The sequence below is a fragment of the Falco biarmicus genome, chromosome 1 (assembly GCF_023638135.1).
Source record: "Falco biarmicus isolate bFalBia1 chromosome 1, bFalBia1.pri, whole genome shotgun sequence".
In the NCBI taxonomy this organism is placed as follows: domain Eukaryota; kingdom Metazoa; phylum Chordata; class Aves; order Falconiformes; family Falconidae; genus Falco; species Falco biarmicus.
Window position 1 is genome coordinate 78,842,578 of NC_079288.1, and position 22,271 is coordinate 78,864,848.

General features: G+C 39.0%; 1 protein-coding gene across 2 annotated transcripts in view; it reads right to left on the reverse strand.

Moving 5' to 3' along the window:
• Positions 1 to 1,175: 1,175 nt before the first annotated feature.
• HGFAC (HGF activator) overlaps positions 1,176 to 22,271 on the reverse strand; it is a 42,407-nt gene continuing 21,311 nt past the window's right edge. The window contains exons 8-14 of one of the 2 annotated variants that reach the window (XM_056350239.1): positions 15,912 to 16,086; positions 12,688 to 12,773; positions 11,496 to 11,736; positions 8,790 to 8,929; positions 6,534 to 6,674; positions 5,334 to 5,490; positions 1,176 to 2,863 (exon numbers count right to left, since the gene is read on the reverse strand). In XM_056350239.1, the coding sequence (XP_056206214.1) occupies positions 2,746 to 2,863; positions 5,334 to 5,490; positions 6,534 to 6,674; positions 8,790 to 8,929; positions 11,496 to 11,736; positions 12,688 to 12,773; positions 15,912 to 16,086 (1,058 nt within the window). In that variant the 3' untranslated portion in view covers positions 1,176 to 2,745. The remainder of the gene's footprint in view (positions 2,864 to 5,333; positions 5,491 to 6,533; positions 6,675 to 8,789; positions 8,930 to 11,495; positions 11,737 to 12,687; positions 12,774 to 15,911; positions 16,087 to 22,271) is intronic. The other variant, XM_056350231.1, reaches the window with a different exon arrangement.

Sequence of the window (22,271 nt, forward strand, 5' to 3'; positions counted from 1 at the left end):
GGAGGACGAGTTTCCATGAGGTAATGCTCAACAGAAAGACAAAAGGTGCTGGAGTGCCCCATAGGGATGTGACCAATGTCAGGGGTGTGAAAGGACAGGCAAGGACCCCTCACTTAACCTGGACATTTCCTTGCCACCCGTCGTCTGGGTTTGTGGGTTTAACACAGTGCTAGTCACCGTACAGCAGATGCTCAAGTGATGAAATTTAGTTCCATCAAATCAATGCAGTAACAGTGGACAAACAGGCTGCTTTGAAAGCCACAAATTAATTTTGATGCATGCAAAGAATGGCAGTATCAACTGAAGATTTGTCATTTAGACCTTTGACACTGTTTCACTTGTGAGCACTCAATATATTAAGAAAATGTTTTATTGATTGTGTTGGTGTTGCTATATACTGATATAAGCAGCGTGGATTTTGAAAACAGGACAGCTAAAAAGCTCTACACAAATTGTCAGAAACACCAGTCTAACACCTTTCCTATCAAACAGCCACTTTCTTTACAACAAGACAAGACTGGGAGAACATATATAACACAAAACTGCCAGATCAAAAGTATGCACAGTGTGGATGGATATTAATTTCAAAGTGAAACTGTAGTCACAGAACAGATATGGACGTTCAGAATGGCATAAGCTTTGTGTGGAAACCTGTTCCAAATGATTCCCTCCCAAAGAAGAGTGAAAAGTTCCTTCATGCTGATTTGGTACTTGTCTTTCAGCAGCAGGTACAGTTAGTCTTGTTACACAGTTGCATTCATTTCATGGAGTTAACAAGCCAGACTCGTCCTGCAAATGTCCAGGAAGGCAAAACCAAACAAGACTTTTCAGCTTGTTTTGGAATCAAGACCCCAGAGGTGGATCTCAATCTTTCAAGCTAGCGTTTAGTACTTCAGAAAAACAAACTAAAGACTTTGATCTTAGTATTCACAGTATTCACAGCTGAAAATCATATCCAAACTTTTACATCTGTCTACTGGAAATCTGTGCGACACTTGCACAGAACTGGGAGCACCACCAGCTGAAACTGATCCTTATGCAGAGCTTTTCAGATGCGTTCCAGCACAGAGAAGTGTTACTTCATTTTCCTGCCAGTTCTCAACCTGTTGAACAACCTCCAGAGGGATTCAAAGATTTATTTGTAACTTTATACATAACAGTCCAAGTCCAAGAAACAGAGGGTAAACATTTTTATTAAACAGCTTACATCATTTATCTAGATTAGCATTGTTACACATTTGTACTTATGCAAATTCAGGTTTTGATTATTTTTCCTTACAAAGTTTCTTTTAACTGCAGAAATCATTCACCACAGCTAAGAAACCCACTGCCAGTACTACAAAACAGAACACATATCTGAGTATCTAGGTGCCACTTTAAAATTTCATATCTTAAAGCACAGCTTTGCTTGAAACACTTAAGACAATTGAAAACACTTAAAACAATTGAAAAATGTTTGCTATCAGAGAAGAAATACATTTCACATCAACATCTCCAAACGTGTACATCTGACATGGCTAAAGGTTCCCTGTATTAAAAAAAAAAAAAAAGTAGTAATTTTCTGTTCTTCATCAGATTATTTTTTTTTTCTTGAATCATTTGCTGCCTCTTTTGCTAGCACAGCTGAGTCCACAGCCTCTAAATGGCTATATATTGTAATAATTTCTTTGATTATTCACATTCCATAGACCATGACAGCAAAGCCTGTGGTTTATGATATCACCAAATCCCCAAGGAAAATGTCAGGCTGCTTCCCCAGCCATCCAGTTTAAAAATCCATTAAGAGAAACCTCCTTTCTGAATTATCTAAATAGTTGAACAACTTGTTACTACAAAATCTAAGACATCTTCAAAACACTGTCAAATTTAAGAAATACTTAGGCACTTATCATCAAGGTGAAGTGTTTCCGCTGCTGTCTTCAGCGTGAGGAGCAGCTCACAGTCTGCAAAATGTCCTAACTGCATCGGCCTGAAATCAAGTGCTCTGACTTCCAACATTTTTCAGCAGGAATCTTTGTACTCTCAGGAGGTGTTGCATTACCCTGCTGGAAAATTGCACACCAGATTCAGCAGAGCTCAGAGGCATGTTCCTGCCTTTATGTCAGTGGAACATGAAAATATACTTACATGTTCAGCTGAATCAAAACCTAACCCTCTGTTTTTTTCCCCAGAACTGATTTGTTGCAGTTAGCTGAGGAGCAGCTTCACCTGCATTCATTGCTCTGTTGGTTTCTCTCAATCAACTTCAAGAGATCACTTGCTGGGCTGGGGAGGGATTTCAGTTTTTGTGCTCCTCCTGTTTATTTATCTCATCTGAGAATACAAGGACAATGTTGTTACAGGTTGGGCTGGGGGATGACAGCTCCACCAGAAGCTGCATAAACACATTCAAATCACTTTTTATGTAATCTACCAAGCAGGCAAACAGTTGTAGATTTTGGTGCACTCTTGGACGTGGTTTTTTTTTATTAAGCCAAATAGACAGTCTTGTATATTGAGCAGTCCACAGCCCTAAAGTTCTAGGTCAAGGATGCTGACATCAGATGGAGTAGGCCTACTTTTGGTGGTCTGGTTTGGAATTGCTAAGGAATACCATGACAGTTTTCATACTAGCATATAGTAAAATATTTATGCCACTTTAATGAAACCAAAAGACTCCTGAACCCTGCTTCAAATGGTAGCGTATCTAACTGTTCAATGTTTTTCGAGGTGCTATTTTCTCATTAATCCAGTTTACATAGTTTGTCACTCGTGTATATACTCCAGGTTTGTTGACTCTCCCACAGCCATCTCCCCAGCTGATAACTCCATAGAGGTAAGAGATTTCTTTTTTCTCACAGGCCAGAGGTCCACCAGAATCTCCCTGTGTTAAAAGTAAGCAAAGATTATCTCATTTGATAGAAAGCAGTCCAAAAAAAGGATCAGTTTTGGAAAGTCTTAAATTAAGAATATTTTCATGTGAGATTTAAACTGAAAAAAATAATTCGGAAGCAGTGGTCTACTGAAGTTTCATTATAGAATGGGTTTTTCAGTCATACGCATCTCTAATATAGTAGTGGTGGATTTTTTAATTCCACACTGAACAGAAGTATCAAAATATCAGATTTTCTTTAAAAAGCTGAAATTCTTTTCGATTCAGACACCTACTGAAGAGCACAGTTAATTTGGGTCACCTTCAATGGGAGTCAGCAAGTCTTTGACACTTACGCTACCTAGTGATATGGACACTGCATGGATGGGTTATGTAAGGCAGAGAATATTTGGACAGTTTCTCAACGCAGTTTATTGCAACTGTCAGAGATCATGTAAGGTTTCAGAAGAAGGGTGTTGCATACATACACACTTTTCCATGTGACCGTGGGATGCTATAATTTTATGTGGCATATGGGGGTTTTACATCCTTTGAATTCGATGCTACTGAGCATTTACCTTGTCATTAAAATCATAAACCGAAAATAAGACCAAATTAATGTTTGATGACACACTACAGCAAGGATGAATTTGGAACACTTCTACTTATTAAAAGCTTGCAAGCATTCAGGAAAGGGTTTTTTTATTATTATTACTCTTAGACTGACTTTCTAAAGAGATGAAAATGACTTAGTAAAAGAAGCCACCACTCCAGTTACTTGAGACTAAGGAGAAATATACTTTTTCCTATTTAAAAAGAAAATCACCAGAGAGCAAAATAAGTAGGAAAATTGTGTTGCCTTTATACTAGAAGATTTCTATAATAAATGAGGAACATCGAATTCAGTCTTGCATCTGAGATCAATTTACTTCTCAGAACCTTGCTTATTTCTCCACAACTCATCTCATTGATTACAATTTTGGTATCAGTGCACTGATGAAAAAAACCAAAAGTGTCCAATAAAATCTTTAAAAAATAATCAAGCAGAACACATTTTCTGCTTGGCATTTCTTGGTATTGAAATATTTTTGTACATAACAGATGGTTTATAGTTTGATTTCCTAAGCATACGTGAAGAAAACTCAAAGGTCTTCTACTTTTGTCGTGACATTAAGAGATCTACACACTTTCTCCTTAGACCACGCTACAAGTCCACCAACAGGAAAAAAAAATAAATATTGATTCACTAATAATGATTTCATGTCATAAGCACTGTTTTTCCACAACTTCGGTAACTCTAAATCACTGTTTTTCAGACTTCGCAACTCTCTCCTGACCCCTTGTCTTTCTGCAGCTCCACTTTCCTTCCCCCCACGTTCTCCTTTCTTTCTGTCATTCCTGATCAACTGTTTTTCCATGGCAGGGAGTAAGAATCTGCTATAATGCTGTGTCTTGGATTTGTGCTTCCTGGATAAGGCAAGGAAAACTGAGCAAACGAGGTAGTTTCTAGTTCTCTGGCCAGTACCAACAGTTGCAGCCAACAACTACAATCAGTTCTCAGCCCTGGCCTGGAAGCGCTGAGCCACTGCTGACTGCTGCCATTTCATTCTTCACACCTTTCTTCGGACATTTTTATGATCACTATAGGGGTTCTGGCACGCAGTATACTTTTTTTTTTTTTTTTTTGCTTTACTTACTCTCACTGTCAACTATTAGCTATGTTCTGCCTGTTCCCAAATTTATGCTAATAGACATGACCCTCCTCCTTACAACTGAACAGAAGATAAAATCTGAAGGTTTATGTAAGGAATAATCTGATGCTACACTTAAAAAATAGTCTTATCTACCACCACAACAATCTGCATCCTTATTCAGAGCCAAGGTGTGACATAATTCAAAAAGAGATGCAAAGTATTAAGAGCATGATGAGGTCATTCCACGAAGGCGAAGGACAGAAGTCATGAAACATTTGACTGATATTCTACACCATTAAATCCCATCCACTACACTAACCTCAGCTCCTTCCTCCTCCAAACCTCAGCACTGCTCCCCACCTCCTAGCCAGGTATACCTACTTCCATTCAGGCAAGAGGCAGCAGCTCGGGGATTTGGCTCCACACCAGTACCTGGTGGCTGGCCTGCCAGCGCACCCCTGCCAGCTGGCCAGCTAACAGTTGCCATCACACTGCAAGCTCAGGCAGCTGCTAAAGCAACTCACCCTCCAGTGCATCGCAACCACCTTTTTGAAGGTAGGGGGAATATAACACCCTGGAGGTGTTTTGCCCTTCTGTAGAACTTAATTGACATTGAACAGATTTAAAAATGAAGGTGGAAGTAAACAGTGCAGTCACATAAGTTTATTTTTTTTTTAAAGAATGTTTCTTTTCTTTAGGAACACTGTAATGTCAAAAGTAAGCACTGCAACACTGTAACATTCCTGGCAATAATATACAGTTAGATTCTTTGCCTAGAGATGACTCACAACATTACCTGACAAGCATCAGATTTGCTATCGAAGTAGCCAGCACAGAACATATTTTCAGTGATTTCTGTTCCATAAATTTCAGGGCTTCTGCACTTCTCCTCAGGAATGATTGGAATCAGTGCTTCTTGCAGGACATTTGAATAACCAGATATGTCTTTAAAAAAAATGCACAGAAGAAAGTAATTTTTTTAGAATGCAAAGAGCATAACATGGAAACACAATGCACAATACTACATATAAACATATTTAACACCTCTCAGTCACATTAGTGTTGTGGATCTCTTTAAAAAACAATATTTTTTCTAGTGATCAGATAACTTCCAGTCAGACTCCATGCCCTTTAAAATAACAGTGTGCCATGTCCAGACATTGAGCCACTTTGGGTTCTCTCCTTTCCTAGAGGTTCAGGAACAGTCCCCCCACACTCCTGTCCTCTCCTTTTTCCAGATGCGATATTAAATCATCAACTTATCAAAAGCTCCATTACCTCTTTTTGCCTTTAGACTACACATTTAGACCAGGACAAGGTTTGCTCATACTGAATCTCTTACTGAAATGAGACAGCCAGCTCCCCCATCCTGTTCATCTATCTACATAGGTCTCTGCTGTCTCCACATCAAAGCATAGCCAATCCTCATAATCCTGAAAATCCTCATCTGAAAGGATGGGATGGATTTTCCACGTTTCTCAAGCTGGATGTAAACATTTCTTAGCTAAAAGTCTGTCTCCTGTAGATGATTCCAAAGTTTCTTGCTGGCGAAGGTAAAGATCTATCTCCTCCATCACAGATTAGTAAGTTGATTGTGTTTGTTTTGCAGTCGTTGATATCTACCTTGAGAAATCAGGGGTGGGATTCACTCGACTAAGTGTTAAGTTGTTGGCACCTATAACTAAGCTACTTGCTCCCCTCCCAGTCCACAGAGACCTAGCTAGCTCATAGCTCATCTCAGCCTAAAATAGACACACACATTTGGTCAAGGGAACCACACTCCACATTCCAAGGACTATAAAGGACGTTCAGGATGACTATTTCAGTTGTACATGTTGTACACATCTAAAGGCAGGTAAAAAGAATGCCACCAGAAGTCCCTTGGAAAATGTTTTACCAAACTATCAGTTGTATAACATATACATGAACATTATGTTTTAGTCATCATCATTTTTTTTTCTGCAGACACCAACTCTCATTTTACTCACTTTCATGCTTGTGTCCCCATCCAGAAATCTGACATTTGAACTGATCAGGGAAAACAGTGTCACTTTCTGGCAAGCAGATGGGCTGAACAAACTGGGACTTGACTGCACAACGTTGGCCATTCTTCTTCAGCTTAATCAAAGCTGCAGAAAGAAAATACAGGAGGAATAAAGCAACTGCTCCCTTTCTTTGATGGGATTGGCAGCAATGGGTCTCAGATACAACTTTAATTATCCCCTAAGCCTCTCTTAATTAAGTTATTTCAATCAAAGACAGACAGACTCATCTCAACAGTACCTGATTTCACAGCAAATTGAAGGCTGAAACAGTCAGCTACACCCCTTGTGGGAATATTTATTTTATGCTGCACTCACTGAGCAGATTTTGCTTCACTGCCTCTGTAGAGAAGGAGGGAGGTAGAAAATACATATGTCTCCTCCCACCTTAAAGTTAAATAACAGTGACATATCCACAACTTTCAGCTGTAATAAGTGGGATGTGCAAGTGCTCACTGCTTCTGAAATTCTGGCCAGCTGCCTAATTCCAATTTGATTTAAAAAATTAATTACTGCAAGTGTTGGTGTATTTTGTGTTCTCTCATCACTGAGTTCAGCAAAATTCAGGATCTTGAAAATTAAGGAATAAAAACCCCCAAAACCGGATATTTCAAAACCAAGCTTCTGAAAGCTACAAAGAATTACACAACCTTTACTACCCCCTCATGGGGCTGAAAACAGTGTAAATACAGAGCTGTGTAGTATCATAAGCTTGATACTGAAAAAAGATGTCAAAAGTAGAAGAAATGTTGGTTCCCCTATAGCAAACCCCCTGTGTTTGGCTGTAGAGCAACAGAGGGGACTTTGCACTTGGAGTAACAAGGGCAGCATGTTGGGTTTGGGCACACTGCTCAAAGACAGAGCTGATGTGATGTGAACACATCTATTAAAGCTTCACATCACAGCTTTTAGAAGCTCCAGGTTTTCTGAGCACAGCTGTGTAGAAAGTAAGAGATCCCACTGAATAGTCTTTTTTATCTACCAACTATAATTTTTGGCCTTTGTGGAACATGTGAATAGTATCTCACAGGCTGAGAAGCCCACACAAACCACTTCAACACTCAGCAGCTTGCTCTTCTTTGCCTTCTTCCTCTTCCCCACCAATTTTGCCTTTTTCTGAATCCCCCAAACTTCCCAGAAAATGTTCATATGGTAGTTTGTTTCCTTTAGAAAAGCATTTTCAGCAGGAAATAACGCTTCTGCTGCTTCAGTAGAAACCACTGACAGGGCAGAACACGTCCCCATATCTTTCCCCCATTTCTACCTTTTTGTTTGTTTTTGCAGTTGGGCTCGTCTTAGGCACCCCTAGTTCACCTGACCCTAGATTTGGACACTGCACGTCAGCAAGGCACGCTGAATTTCAGAGTAATTAAAAAAGTTAGGAGATCTCAAAGTGCCAACAGTGGTTTACACCAGAATATTTCAGAGCAAAGTAATACCCCAAATCCAGCTTGTCTCCCAGTATGCTGTGACATCCTACCAACACAGAATCTGAATGCTTTTTGCTACAAAGTGGAAAATATTCACCATCTGGGAGCTAAAAAGCCAGAACATGCCTGACCTGAAATATCCCTGATACCAGGCTGTTAAATAGTCTCACAGACAAAGTGCTCACACAGCGTGATACCCTGGGGGATGTGCCACCTTCTGCAAGAGTGGATCAGAAAATATGAAGTGAGTTGCTGTTCCATTGTCATTCTAATAGAAGGTCAATCAGAAGGGCATTTAACTTTTGACTGATAAGACAGCTGATTTTTAAATCTGTCTCAGCGTGAAAAATGATTCTTAGTAACATGGATTTTTAGAGCAGATGGGGTTATTATATTAATCTAGTCAGATCCTCTATACAATACAGACAATAGAATTTTACCAAGCAATTCCTGCATCAAGCCCACAGTTTCTGGTTCAGTTTAAAAAATACCTAATTGCACAAAGACTTGAAGTGATGATGAATCTGCCATACTTCTAGGTAAATTGCTCCAAAGGCTAATTATCATAATTATTTTAAATTTGCAATTTATTTCTCATCTGAATTTGTCTAGCTTTCAGATGCTGTTATAACTCCAGTAAAACAGAATCCTCTGCATTTGAAAGCCTCTCCTAATATCTACGAATTTTCCACTATGAAGGCAGTTTTTGACAGAGCAACTAAACTTGAAACTAAGTTGCGTAAACAGAAAATAAAAGAACAAAAATACTCACCAATATCATGTTCGGTAGGGTTGAACACAGAATATTGAGGATGCAAGATGTATTTCTCTATTTCAAATGTTTGTGTTACATCAGTTGTTTTATTAAATATATGCTGACCCAAAACTACTGTAATAGTAGATTTTAGTGGACTGCAATACAAGAGAGAACAAGCAATTCTGTTACTAGCAGGACAAATTAAGCCTAATTTCCAGTGCCTGTGTATTCCCTGAACTGTTGTAACCTCAGCCCCCCATCACGTCCATTATTTACCTTCCAATAATACCTTGACCTGTTTCCCAGGGTTCCTACCTACTGGGGGCCAGGAAAAAGATGGCTAATGTTACAGTGAGTCCCAGGCTCTGTGGGTCCTGATTAGGCTAATTAAAGGCTGCTGTTCATTGACAGAAGAAAAAGGCAAGCACAGGCACAGCTGCCCAGCTGCTGTCTAGCTAACAAGAATCTTCAGGGGCTGTAAGCACTTCTTGTTCTAGAAACTTAACTGAGTCAACATTGACCAGACTGCCAATGACTACAAAAATTACTGAGGAAAGAAATGAAGGACCAAAAGATGAGTCAATGGTGGATATCTCATTTCTCTGTGAAGCCAGGCTCTTAAAAATATTACAGGCATGGGTACAATTTTACAGGTGCTGGCAAACTGACAACTTAGGAACATCTGGGCAGCTTCCACCTAAGAGCTATCACCTCTTCTGCTCAGAGGTTAGATTGATCTATGTTAAATCTGTTGTCTACAGTCAAAAGCAGCTTGGTGGAGGAAGGTTCCAACAGCACACTGATCTAACAGAGAAAAAAACACTCAGAGGAGAATACAGTTTTTGTGATTCACACCACCTTTTTCAGGCATTGATTGTTTACTTTAAAAAGACCACAGTCCTTTTATATCCAATGTCCTTGAACAGACAACTAATAAAAACCAGTACAACAGTTGGGAAGAAAGGGACACTTGGGAATAATCAGGAAATGTCTGGAAAGAGTAAAATCTCTAGCTTTGAAAGGAATAGAATTTTAAAACCAAATTGATCTGTATGTTCATAAGTCTACAATGAATTTAGTTCACAAGTGTCTTCAACATTTGAGCACTCATATGATTTTGTTATTCAGTGCAGGAATAGAAAATGTCTGCTGTCACACATCATGCACAGATGCAGAGCAGTTAACATCATTATAGTTTCCCTAGTTGTATTTCTGCACATCAGTAGTGCCCATCAGATATAAAAACACTGTGGAGTCTCCTCCAGTACTGAGCATGAAGCAATGATCGACAGTAATGTACTTAGAGGAGAGAGATTCTGGCTAATTGCAGTGCAGAGAGCCAGCAGCTACCCAGCAACAATAACTATGCTTATAATTAACACAGGAAAGTGCAAACTTTTTTTTTTTTTTTTTTTTTTTTTTTTTTGTGTGACTGGAAAACAGAAGTCAGTAAAATATTCTATGATGAATATGTAAGGCCAGTAGTAAACCAACCCCCTTAAAAATCAGATTTGGGGCCTGTAAAACAGAGTGAAAGTTTGCTTCTCAGAACTGTATTTAGATTTTAGGCACTGAATGGTTCTACTGTGACTTACAGATGGTTCATTCAGGAAAAGAAATAAAACAGGAGGGGTTACAGAAAAGGGGTGGGGGGGAAATAAGTTAACTGCACAGGTAACTATTGTCGCCTAGCGGAAAACAGTTGAAATTGTGGCTAACAGAGGTACAAAACATATGGAAGTGTGCAAATTACAATGCAGCAATTATGAAAAATCTGTATGTACCAAACCACCAGCTGGAAGTGGGTGGAAATGTCCTGAATAGCTGCCAAAGTTAGTAGCTATTTCACAACATTTGAAAAACAAATGCATTGTGGCTCGAGCTCCAAATGCTTCAGTACAGCATTCACAATGGTATTATTAGCTCTGCAAGCTACCAGTGTATGTATTCTGGCAGGAGGTTTTCTATTTCTCTTGGCTTCTTTACTAAGCAAAGGAACAATGGGTATGAAATGATGTAATATTTTTCCCATCGATGTGATCTAACTGAAATCAGAGAAAGTGTATTCGCACACTTTTGTGTAAAGCGTTTGTAAAATCGGAAATATTTAGAAGAGCATCTTATAGTCAACATTTTCTCCAGTGTCCCACAGGAAACAAAAAACCTCAAAAAAACTCCAAAACACCTCTCAAGGAAGTCAGCCTCAAAAATTTAACAGTTCAGTTCTTCCCTTTGGCTTTTTGTGAAGCTCAGCCACTCTATTTTTGTCAACCAAAAGTAATTTATTGTCTTGGCTGACTCAGCTTTTTTGAAGAAAACAAAGCAGTGAGTATAGTCATCTTTGTTGTATCTCAAAGCAGGCATAAACATTCAAAAAGGTAACTGAGAAAAAGAGAAGTGCTTATATCCCCCTGCAGATGCCTGCACAAACAAGCTCCGGTTCTATGTCCTGCTCTGCCATACCTTATTCCCTCCATTGGGTTATTTATCTTCTTTGAGACTGCTTAAGGAACAAGATAAGGGCTTATGAGATAACAGGATTCCAAGCTATTTGTTAGGTATGAATGGTGTTCAAGTCACCAGGAACTCCTTCTGAAACCTTGGTCTTTTACAGTCTCATCTGCTTTCTCACTTGTTTCAGTTCAGGTTTGTTGTGAGTCACGGGCAGATGGTGACTATGAAGAGGAGAGGATCTACTGTCATACTAACAGGTGAGTTTACCTGTTAGCAAAGCAGTGTGCTGCTGACACAACCCAGCAAGTCTGAATAAGGCTTCCACCACAGAAACTCTCTCCAATATATATAGCTGCTGTCCAGGGATGAGATCCAGGCAGAGATGAAGATCCCCCAATAATCCTAGGTCTCACAAAACTTCTTTTTTTGTGTCTTCTCCCACACGGTCTTCTGGTAACGGCATAGCTATCTACGTTGTCTGGAACTGGTGGCCTCCTTTCCCTGCTTGCTGAGATATAAAGGGATATGGCATCAGACTATAAATCCTTGTGATTTCTAAGGGCTGGGACTTCTACAAGAGTCTTTAAAAAGAAAGGTTTGTTAAATTATCATTAAACATTCACATAAAATTTAATTTCGTTCATTTCCTCAGGAGACTTGCAAGACAGAAAGCTATGCCTATTCCCAACACTGGCTACACGTGTACTAGTGTTAAATGAATGCACCTGTGAACGCTGCCGGACACTGTTTCATTTACCAGTAGAAATATAACCTTCACTACCAGAGGAGACACAACAGAATGCATGATACAGCACATCTTCATTTTTGGGTTCTGGACTGAGCTTTGCCAGTGCAATAGCAAGGACTAGGATGTTTGTGTTAAGATCATCTATCAAATGCATTAGAACCATAAAAAGGAAATAAAAGGACCACTTTATAAACTGACTTTTCAGATTACAACTCTGTTCTAAAGGTCAGCTTCAACAATAACAACAGTTAAATATTAATTTAGGGGAAGAGCAGAATCTTTAGTTTCTGGAATTAAATACCATGTCTCGTACATCTTCAGGATCCAGTCCTCTATTTGCTCACAGAGTCCCATTCACTTCCCTGGGCCCATAATTCCCTGAGTGATGACAATATGTACCAAAGCATCAATCATTTCTGACATCTTACATGTTCTAGCAGAAAATTTGATGATATTGGGATGATTGTGACTGAAAGCAGTAGTGTGACACTGCTGTTATTTCAGGACAAAAATCTCAGATTGTATCACAACTCCAAAAATGCACAAGAAGCCTGTTGTTGTCATTTGATTTACTGCAAACAGTAAAATATTCAACATTCTTGGGAAGAGCAGAACATTCAAAATTATACAGTGAAAGCTTGTTCTTGTATCAATAAATCTTTCTAAAAATAAATCATTCATAACATGGATTTTAAGAGGGCCTTTACATACCACAAGATGGAATGTCACAATACTCCCAAGACAAACTGTTGTCCTTCATGATGTAACACCATGGTTTCTCATCATCATCTGGATTTCTAATTAATTCAGGGGAGAGGAATTACAAGCATTAACCACAATGTTGTTCCAAGCTTCCCAGGGGTTTTCTGCTTTTTCCTTTTGCCCCATACAGAGGACTGACAGGACTACCAGGTTTTGAGCCATCTGACAAAGTGCTGAAGCACCTGCTAACCCCTAAATGGGTGAGCAGCCCTTCAGTAGAATTCTTCATGCTTAAAGCTAACCAAGTCTAAGGTTCTCTAGGACCTGAAATACAGACACATGACTAAACACCTGTAAAATTTGCCTACAAGTATTGGGATGCATGTTCACATGGTTTAAATACAGCCCACACTGAAGTGCTTTAACAGATATCAGCTCAGCTATTTTCAGGACCAAATCCCATGGGATAGATTCTTTTTTAGATTTCTTTTTTTTTTCCAGTGAGGAAATTCCAACACAGGTAGTTTCACAGAAAATCTGTAACAAGAATAACTAGCAAAAATGAATTTGTGAAGCTCACGTTCATATTCCCTGGAGAGTCTGAAGAAATGAAAGACTATGTAAAAAAAAAGAATAAAAAATACTGCATTCCTCAAAAGAAGGGGGGGGTGGGGGGTGGGGAATATCAGAGACAGTTTAGCGCTTTGTTACCTTGGTGTTAAACAGATTTTGGTTTGATTCCATTAAGGTTTCTCCATAGTACAATCTAAATGTCTTAATCAATGCCTTAAAAGCAACCAGAAATTTGCCCGGTTTATTCCTCCAATAATACAGGGGAACTTTGAAGACCCAGAAAGATCTGCAGTAGGCCAGGAAAAACAGACAAGGTAATTCAGGGATCCAGATAAACAGTAATTCTAATTTCAGTTGGATTTATCAGAAGCACTCGCTGTTATTGTAAGGTCCTTAAATGGTTGGGGTTTTTTTGATCTGACTGCTCTTCAGGAAAAGGTTAAAGCACTCTCAAATTCTCAGAACTGAAGAAGCAACACAGATTGACTCATCTTCTGCCAACAGTGTTTCTAAATTAGACTATTTAAGGAAGAAGATATCTGCGGGATTATATAGTGTAGCAGAGATATCCCCAGAAATTGTAACAAGCTGACAAAAAAGTGAAAAGCTCTTTTCTCAGCTGTGCAGAACACGAACACATCAGCTCCTACACCATTTTGTTCTTTGCATTTCAAATCTGCAAGTGAATATTGTGCTTAAATGATGCAAATGGAAGGGATCCGGTTTTACCAAAGCATAGAATATGTGCCCGATAAATTGCCATACTGTGCGGGAACACCATTAATCTCATATCTAAGTGCTTGAATCAGAATTAAGCCTTGGAAAGCAAGTTGATCTGGGTTAAGGGAGGGTGTAGCAACTGCTTATTATTAGTTTGTGTTAGATACAGAAGATACTTTCAACATGCACGCATGCTTTTTAACATCAAACAAATTAGGAATAATATTCTGATTTTCCTGAAATACTGGTCTAACTTTCATGAAAAAAAATAAAACACATACACACACACACAAAAAAAACCCAAACCAAAACAAAAAAAAAAAAAAACAACAAAACCAACCACCACCAAACAAACCTAGGCATTAACCAGTAATTTATGGAGAACTATCTAACGTTTGCTGCTTCAAGCATTTGTTCATCTCCAGGATTCTCTCTAAATGGAAACATTTCCTTTAATTGTGGATATTCATTGATCTCATGGAGACCTCAGAGACAGGGGGAACATAAAGTGACTGAGGAGAAAGCACAAACCTATATGCCACAAGCTACTTTTGCTATTGCTGAACAGAAAACTTCAGCAGAAATGTAGTTTATCAATATATGGAGAGGAATCTAATGAAGTTCAGCAAAGGCCAGTGTAAGGTCCTGCCTGGAGAGGGACAACCGCGTGCACCAGCACAGGTTGGGGCTGACGTGCTGGAAGGCAGCTCTGTGGAGAAGGACCTGGGAGTCCTAGCAAACAGCAAGTTGCCCACGGCCCAGCAGTGTGCCCTGGTGGCCAGCAAGGCCAATGGGATCCTGGGGGGCATTAGGAGGACCGCAGCCATCAGGTGAAGGGAGGTGATCCTCCCCCTCTGCTCTGCCCTGGTTGAGGCTGCATCTGCAGTGCTGTGTCCAGTGCTGGGCTTCCCAGTTCAGAAGGGACAGGGAACTACTGGAGAGGGTCCAGCAGAGGCTACAAAGATGATGAGGGGACTGGAGCATCTCCCTGATGAGGGAAGGCTGAGGGAGCTGGGGCTGTTTAGCCTGGGGGAGAGAAGACTGAGAGGGGATCTTGTCAATGTCTACAAATACCTTAAGGGCAAGTGTCAGGAGGCTGGGGCCAGGCTCTTCTCAGTGGTGCCCAGCGACAGGAAAGGGGACAATGGGTACAAACTGAAACAGAAGAAGTTTCTTCTGAATATGAGGAAGAACTTCTTTCCTTTGAGGGTGACAGAGCACTGGAACAGGCTGCCCAGAGAGGCTGTGGAGTCCCCTGCTCTGGAGACATTCAAAACCCACCCGGATGCCATCCTGTGCAAGCTGCTGTAGGAGAACCTGCTTTATCAGGGGGTTGGAATAAATGATCTCCAGAGGTGCCTTCCAACCCTGACCATTCTGTGATTCTGTGATATGTGGTTCAATCAAAACTGAAACAGTTGAATCTGATTTGGCAATAGTTTTGCTTTGGAAGAAATCCAGAAAAGAAATATGACATGTTATTTCCACATCACTGAAATCTAGTGCTTTGATTTTTGATTTTCAAATAACTTTCCATTTTTGAAAATATTTTCCTTTATATTATGTATTTCACAATTTAAGAGTTAGAAATAAAAAGTTAACCATTTCAATTTGGCTACTGCATTTCTTTCTCCTTTTAAATTTATGAATAATTTCAAAAGTTTTGCAATATGTTCTCATTTGAAAATAATAAAACCCCAGGAAAAAAAAGGACCTGGAATTTCCAAAATTATTTTGTTTCTGAGTTTCTTCCAGCAGACCCAGCTTTAGATCTAGCCTATCTACCAGATCTGGTCTTCCGTACACTTAACAACCCTTGGGTCAGTCTGTTAAGTCAGTTTAGCTTTTCCTAGACAACTTGCTTTGAGATTCCTGACCTTTCTCCTTTCACAGTACATCTCTGTATCTACAAATACAGGACAAATGAGAACTTCCCCCACCTGCAGTAAGAGAAGGGCCCCAAGCCAAGCTGTACTGCTTTCTCGGTGCTGTTGACATGAAGCTCTTCGTAAAGCAAGTCTGAATCCCAAGGCAAGCAGCTGTGTCCAGAAATGGTCGTCTTTGCTGTACCTCTGTACTCCGTGCCATTGCCAACATAGCACCGATGGCTAGGAACTGGCAAAGCATAAGAAACTGGTCAGGAATCACTGCTAATTACCTGTTAAATAACTACTTCACAGCTGAAGTCCCAAAATGAGAGCCAGCGGGTCCAGTTCTGTATAGTGCCTTTCACCTTTCACAGGAATTGAGCGCATCGAATGAGATTTTTTTTTAATAAAAAAAAGAGCCCAAGCAGTTAAAACTTCTGTTTAAAATTAGTAGTGAGTTAGCCTCATCTTACACATGCACAAATAACTCTTCAACAGGCAGCATGGCAGAAAATTAGACCTAAAATTTGTATTGTGTATGGAAGATTTTAGTCAGCAATCTGCAGCAAAGTCAGCAATATGGTTGGGGTTCCTCCTGTCTAATTTTAGACACAACTGAGCTCATCGCTGGAGACTCCCTTTTTAGTCAATTAAGAGAAACAGGCATTTCTAGCACCAAACTGATCCAGGCTGTTTGAGGTGACTTTTTTAAGATGAGATTAATCTTGCCATACGTTCTACACTGACTGAATCTCCATTGACAATAAAGGGAGCTTAAGTCAAGCAGCTCAGATAGAGGCATCTGTGTTGCAAAGCGGTGAAAAAAATCCTGCCCTGCCAGCAAGCGCTTAAATGACCTGGTTTTGGAAAATACTTCTTTTTATGGCCTCATACATACCCATATATATACCCACTATACCCATGTATATTATATATATGTAGCTACATATTTCAAGTACATCAATTTTGCATAAAAAAACCAAGTAGGGTGAATTTTCTTGTTCACAGCTCATTTCTTTGTCACCTGCACATGGGTTACTTCTTCTGATAGGTCTGACACATACATATTCTATGACCTGTATACTCAGCTGCCAAGATCTATCAACAGCACATACCAGCCTTATGGCTGAAAAACATATGTGGATGCATTTGTATACAAATAGCTACACTGAGCAGAAAGTCTACACCTCAAAACACAGCTCAGAGTATCCCAAAGGAAACACAAAACCATCTAATGTACGAAGAAGATTAATTGTCACTGAGTGTCAGAGGTTTTCTTATCCAGCCATGTCAGTGTGACTTATCCTTGACATCTGTAAGACTGGTAGAATCTTCTTCTAAACTTATAAACATACTTAAATATATAACATCATGATATTGCCTGACTGTTGAAAAACACACTGTGAAGATGATCTATCACACCACACAGTGCACACAGCTATTGCCAAAGATCTGTTTATTTTGACAGAATAAGGTGGCACATGAACTGGGGCATACAACCAGCGCTGAAATAGTGAATCACAGCACTGAATAGTAATGCTTCCAAGTCATCAGTGTAGCAACAGACCTCAAACCCACAATCAAGCATATGGCATAAATTTGGGAGCTGAAGGTCAAGAAGATTGGTGCAAGAATTTCAGTGTGCATTAGCATACAAATACTTCGCAAAATTTGCTTTCTAGCTTGGCCTGGCAGACAATTCTGAAGTGATGAGCCAACATTTTCTCCCACCTGCACCCTGAATCAAATTGCCTTTATAACATGAATATAACATTAAATCAAACTCATATTTTAACAACCATAATCTAGGAACTCACAGAAAATAATTTGTCTGTAATTTGTACTGCTAGCAATCGTAACCATTTCTTGGCAGCCCTGCCATTTATTTTCTGGGCAAGCTGCAAGTTATGCTGCTTTGTTTGCCTGAAACAGTGTCATGAAAATACCACCATAATGCTGTATGCTAAATTCTTTCATTTATCCAGGGAAGTGCCAGGTGCTGGTTTTATTTGTACTGTATTTATTACATTCAGAAATTATTTAGTGTTGCCTATTTTATGAGGATGAAACAAGAGATTCTGTTTCAGTGCAGAACCAGGGCCATATTCTGCAATACCAATGGTTTGGACAGCTTGCAGATGGTGTTTACAGGTTGTGCTCATCCCTGCCAGGCTTACAGTCCAATGCATCTCTGTTTTGTCAGGTCTGCTGGTTATAGCTAAAGCTGCCAGAAGATTATAACTGGAAGAATTTGGCCCCTTTCTAAATTACCCCTCATGTTCTCCTTCTGTAACTAAGAAGCCTAGGTTACGTATTGGACTTGTTGAGAGGAACAGTAATACCTCTTAGGCAGGTTTTTGTTTCTTTCTGGTTTTATAAGGTGTATTTTGGGCGCAGGAGTAAAGTGACTTCATCTAGTATCTTGTGGAAAAGCATCAAGGTTAACACAGTTCTTTTATTAGTAGCTTTCCATTGGCCTGTTCTCCACTCCAGCAAGCTTTATTTGACTGGCTTGCAGTAGCACCATGGTACTCACAGCACCGTTCATTAAAGGGCGATTTCTTATGTATCTAAGGCCATTGAAAAGTATACACAAAGCCTAATATGCTCTATCGCCTATAATTCAGGACAAACAGTTTTCAAAAAAATCTCTGCAACTATCACAGTCAGATAGATCTTTTGCTTCTAATACTCTTTCTTGAACTATTACAACACTGAAAAAAAAATCTTTTTTTCCCTCTTTGTCAGAAATGGTGTGTAGGTGGTCTGCTTTCAACAGTTCTTAATGGATTACTTTTGACTGGGAATCGTTCCTTCTCAATTCTTTATAGCTTCTGCAACTTCTTATAACTCTGAAACATTTTCTTATGTGGAAGAAAGTAATGGAGGGCATAATATATGTAATGCTCTTGTTCATTCACTTCCCTGCGGCACTGCCAATCACTATGTTAAGAGTAGAAATGGCCTAAACTTTCAGATTATGAAAGTTTTGATGCAAATGCAGATTCAAATTACCCTGCAGACCTATGCCACTATCATCACTGTTTGTTTCTTCTCAGAAAAAAAAAAAAGTCATTAAAATTTAAAACTAGAAATAATTTCCTGTTATGATTTATTTTTAAAATCCAAAAGGTTTAATTAGCTCACATAAAACATTCCAGTTGTGTTAGGATGGCATATTTTATCAGCATGTCACACCAATTCTTTGCCTTTTAATATTTCAGTAGAAAGCAGTTTCAGGTCTTAAAATTAAAAGCAACCTGAAATAGCAGTTATCCAACCAGTTCTAATTGCTAACTTCCTGAAAACACTTCACAAGACTTTTTGTCACCAGATCTTCTTTCAAGTTCTGTAGTTACATACTTGAACATTTTTATGAGTTTCTTTTGGAAGTCTTTCTGTAGAAAACAACGTATCTTTTAGATTTTCTTTTTTCCCAAACATCTCATTAGGAATTTTCATTATGTTTTTGATCTTTGACTGTATTTTCCTTCCAGATACACATAAGCTGTTTTATTCTGTTAATAAAGATATATTTTTCCCCGATGGTCCTAATCCTGGGACAGGATAGTTTTAAGTAACCCTTTCATTCAGTACTGCTTTGTTTTATCCCTGACCAACCTGTAATGCTTTTATTAAATACAATGTTAGATGAAGGTAAGCCCCCTTTTTGTTTACAATTGCCTTTACAAAAGGTCCTCTCCAGTGTCTTAATTATTAATCATCCTGATGGAAGAGTTCTTCAGAAAATGTACTTATTATTCAATATATCTTTGTACCTTCATACTTGAAAATACTTAGATCAACTGAGATTTATGCTTGTTATAAAAGTTAATGTACAAATCTACCTTCTCAGTAAGATGAGTTCTTTCACATAAAGGTTTAAATCCAGAAATATATAAATTCTGCCAGTATTTTCTTATAGCTTAGAGAAGTAGTATTGTAGAAAAGAAGTAAGGATTGGTTCTTTTTCCACTTCATTTTTCTATTGATTATCTTCAATTCTAGCATAATAGTTATGATTTACAGAGTCATAAATGCAATCAAATAGGTAGCTATATAGAGCTAAAAGGACCAATGTCAATAGGTAAGGGAAAGGAATTCCAGCAGCAACAAACAAATCTCAGTGCTGTATTACTTTGACAGGGAAAGAACCTGTTGCATGTACTACCTTACGAGATTTTCAAAAGTATCTGAGCACCTAATTAGCACCTAATTCTTAATGCAAGCTTTCATTCTTTTCAATATACCTGTAGGTCTTTATGTTTTAGGAGTATGACCCAAGGTAAGTCTCTGGATAGAAAAAGAAACAGACTGTATAGTCATGAATGACGGTCAGTGGATGAGCAGTTGCTCTGCAGAGAGCCAGTAATGAGAGGGGAGGTAGGGTGTCTCTGGAGCACCTGAAGCACCCAGCATGGGCTGGTGGCAGAAAGCAGGCAAAGGGAGAGACAAACAATGCAATGGAGATTTTTGCAGTAATGCAGGGGGTGAGCTGAAAGCCTGTAAGCTGCTGTACCATGTCTACTGTATCTTCCCTTCAACCACCTTCCTAACTGACAATTACATAGCAGAACAGATTGAGTGGATTGAGAGATGTCAATCCCCTCACACTTCAAAAGAAGGTTTTCCCCCTATAAAACATAACTAACCATTACCACTGTCATGTCTCAAATAAATAAAAAAGTAGGATTAAAAAACACCTTTATGGCTTTGAATTAACCAGCACCCAATAACTAACACAGCTGCCAAGTCAGGCACTCTATCATAAGAGTAAGGACTAAGCAGCTGCTTCATATTAGCAGCTGCCAATATTAATTGTATTACTTTATACTAGGATTAAAACAAAGACTTGTAATCTAAAAAGGCACCACTGTAGGAACACAGAAGGCATCTCAGAAACCTTAGTGCCTACCAACATCTGGAAAAAGCATTTCTTTGTAAAAATAAATAAGTTGTCTGTTGATCTCAAACCTACTCCTGCTCTGGCTGGAGAATATTTTGCTTATTCCTTGGTATTTGCCTTATTACTCAATCCTTAAAGAGTTAATCCTTGCTGTATGCTATACTGCTAACAGTAGAGCTTGTTAGCTTTCTCCTGTCTAGCCCACATTTGCCAAGATGTCAAATGTAAATGACTAATCCATAACCTCCATGCAAATGATGCTCCCTTCCTTGTTTGCATTTTTCTCTATATCATCCAAAATCTTTATTTTCCTAATCCTGTAAAGAAAACCGGGAGATCAGAGTAGCTTCTCTCTTATTGCTCGCCTCTATCACCTCCATAAATGACACCTTATAATTAATATTCTGCAAAGTCACAGTTATTGCTAGTCTCCTGTTCACTGTCCCCTATACTGGCACTTAGTGCAAGAGGTGGATTCTTAGTTGATAATGCCATGCTCACTCACTTCATCTTTCGGTCCCTTCGACTGTTTATCATTGCAGGCGACAGTCTACTAGACCTAGTTTTTCTCCATGTAACTCCACCATTATTTGAATTATTCTGAAATAATTCAAAATCTGACAAAAATGCAACCCACCATTACTATTGCTGCAACAGCGCCCTAGGCTTTCTCTTCATTATCCTTGCCTTATTATCTCTTGCCCTATCCTCATGCAATCTCCCAGGAGACCCATAAAAATTTACCTCTTCAAAAAACTTAACTCTCCAAGCCATATCAAACCATAACGATGCTTTTTTATCTGCTATTCCATCCATTCTTCCACAATCATGGAGGAATACTATCCTTTTTCATCCTAGTTTTATTACTAATCCCAATGCTCCATACATGTAAGGAACACGCAGCATCTCAGCTCCACTTACAACTCCTCTTCAACTCTTAGTAGCAGACTTGCTTATCCAAGCTCAGTGGGGGACTGACTGGTTGAATACTCACTTATTACTGTCAGCCAACAGAGCTTGTTATTGTACTTCACTCCATTTTTTTCTTCCCCTGGGATTCTAGAAAATAAAAAACTAAACACTAATCCAAAAGCATTCTAGTAGATTATAGATAACATTGGTAAACATAAATCAGGAAGTTAAGACTCATTATCTTCTGCTTTCTTTAGAAGTAAAAGATTTAAAACACTCCCTCCAGCCTCCAGAGCTGAATTTCCTATGCTGAAGTACCTTTTTCAGTAGAAAACTGCAAACACCCCATTTCAGTAAAACAACCACTAAAGTGGTGGGGGTTCTGTCTTTTTTACTTCTTTTATTGCCTCAAACTCCCCTGGTTTAACCCCCAAAAATGTGGCCAAGGGTTTTTTTTTTCTGTATGTAGTTATATATTCAGCTATTCTGTCATCTTCCTTTTCTAAAAATCTTCAGCCTACTTCTGACACACACCACCACATCTCCTTATATAACCATAAGCCTTCCACAGTTAGCACTCCAACTCATACTTTCTTTAAAGCTAGGGTACCCCT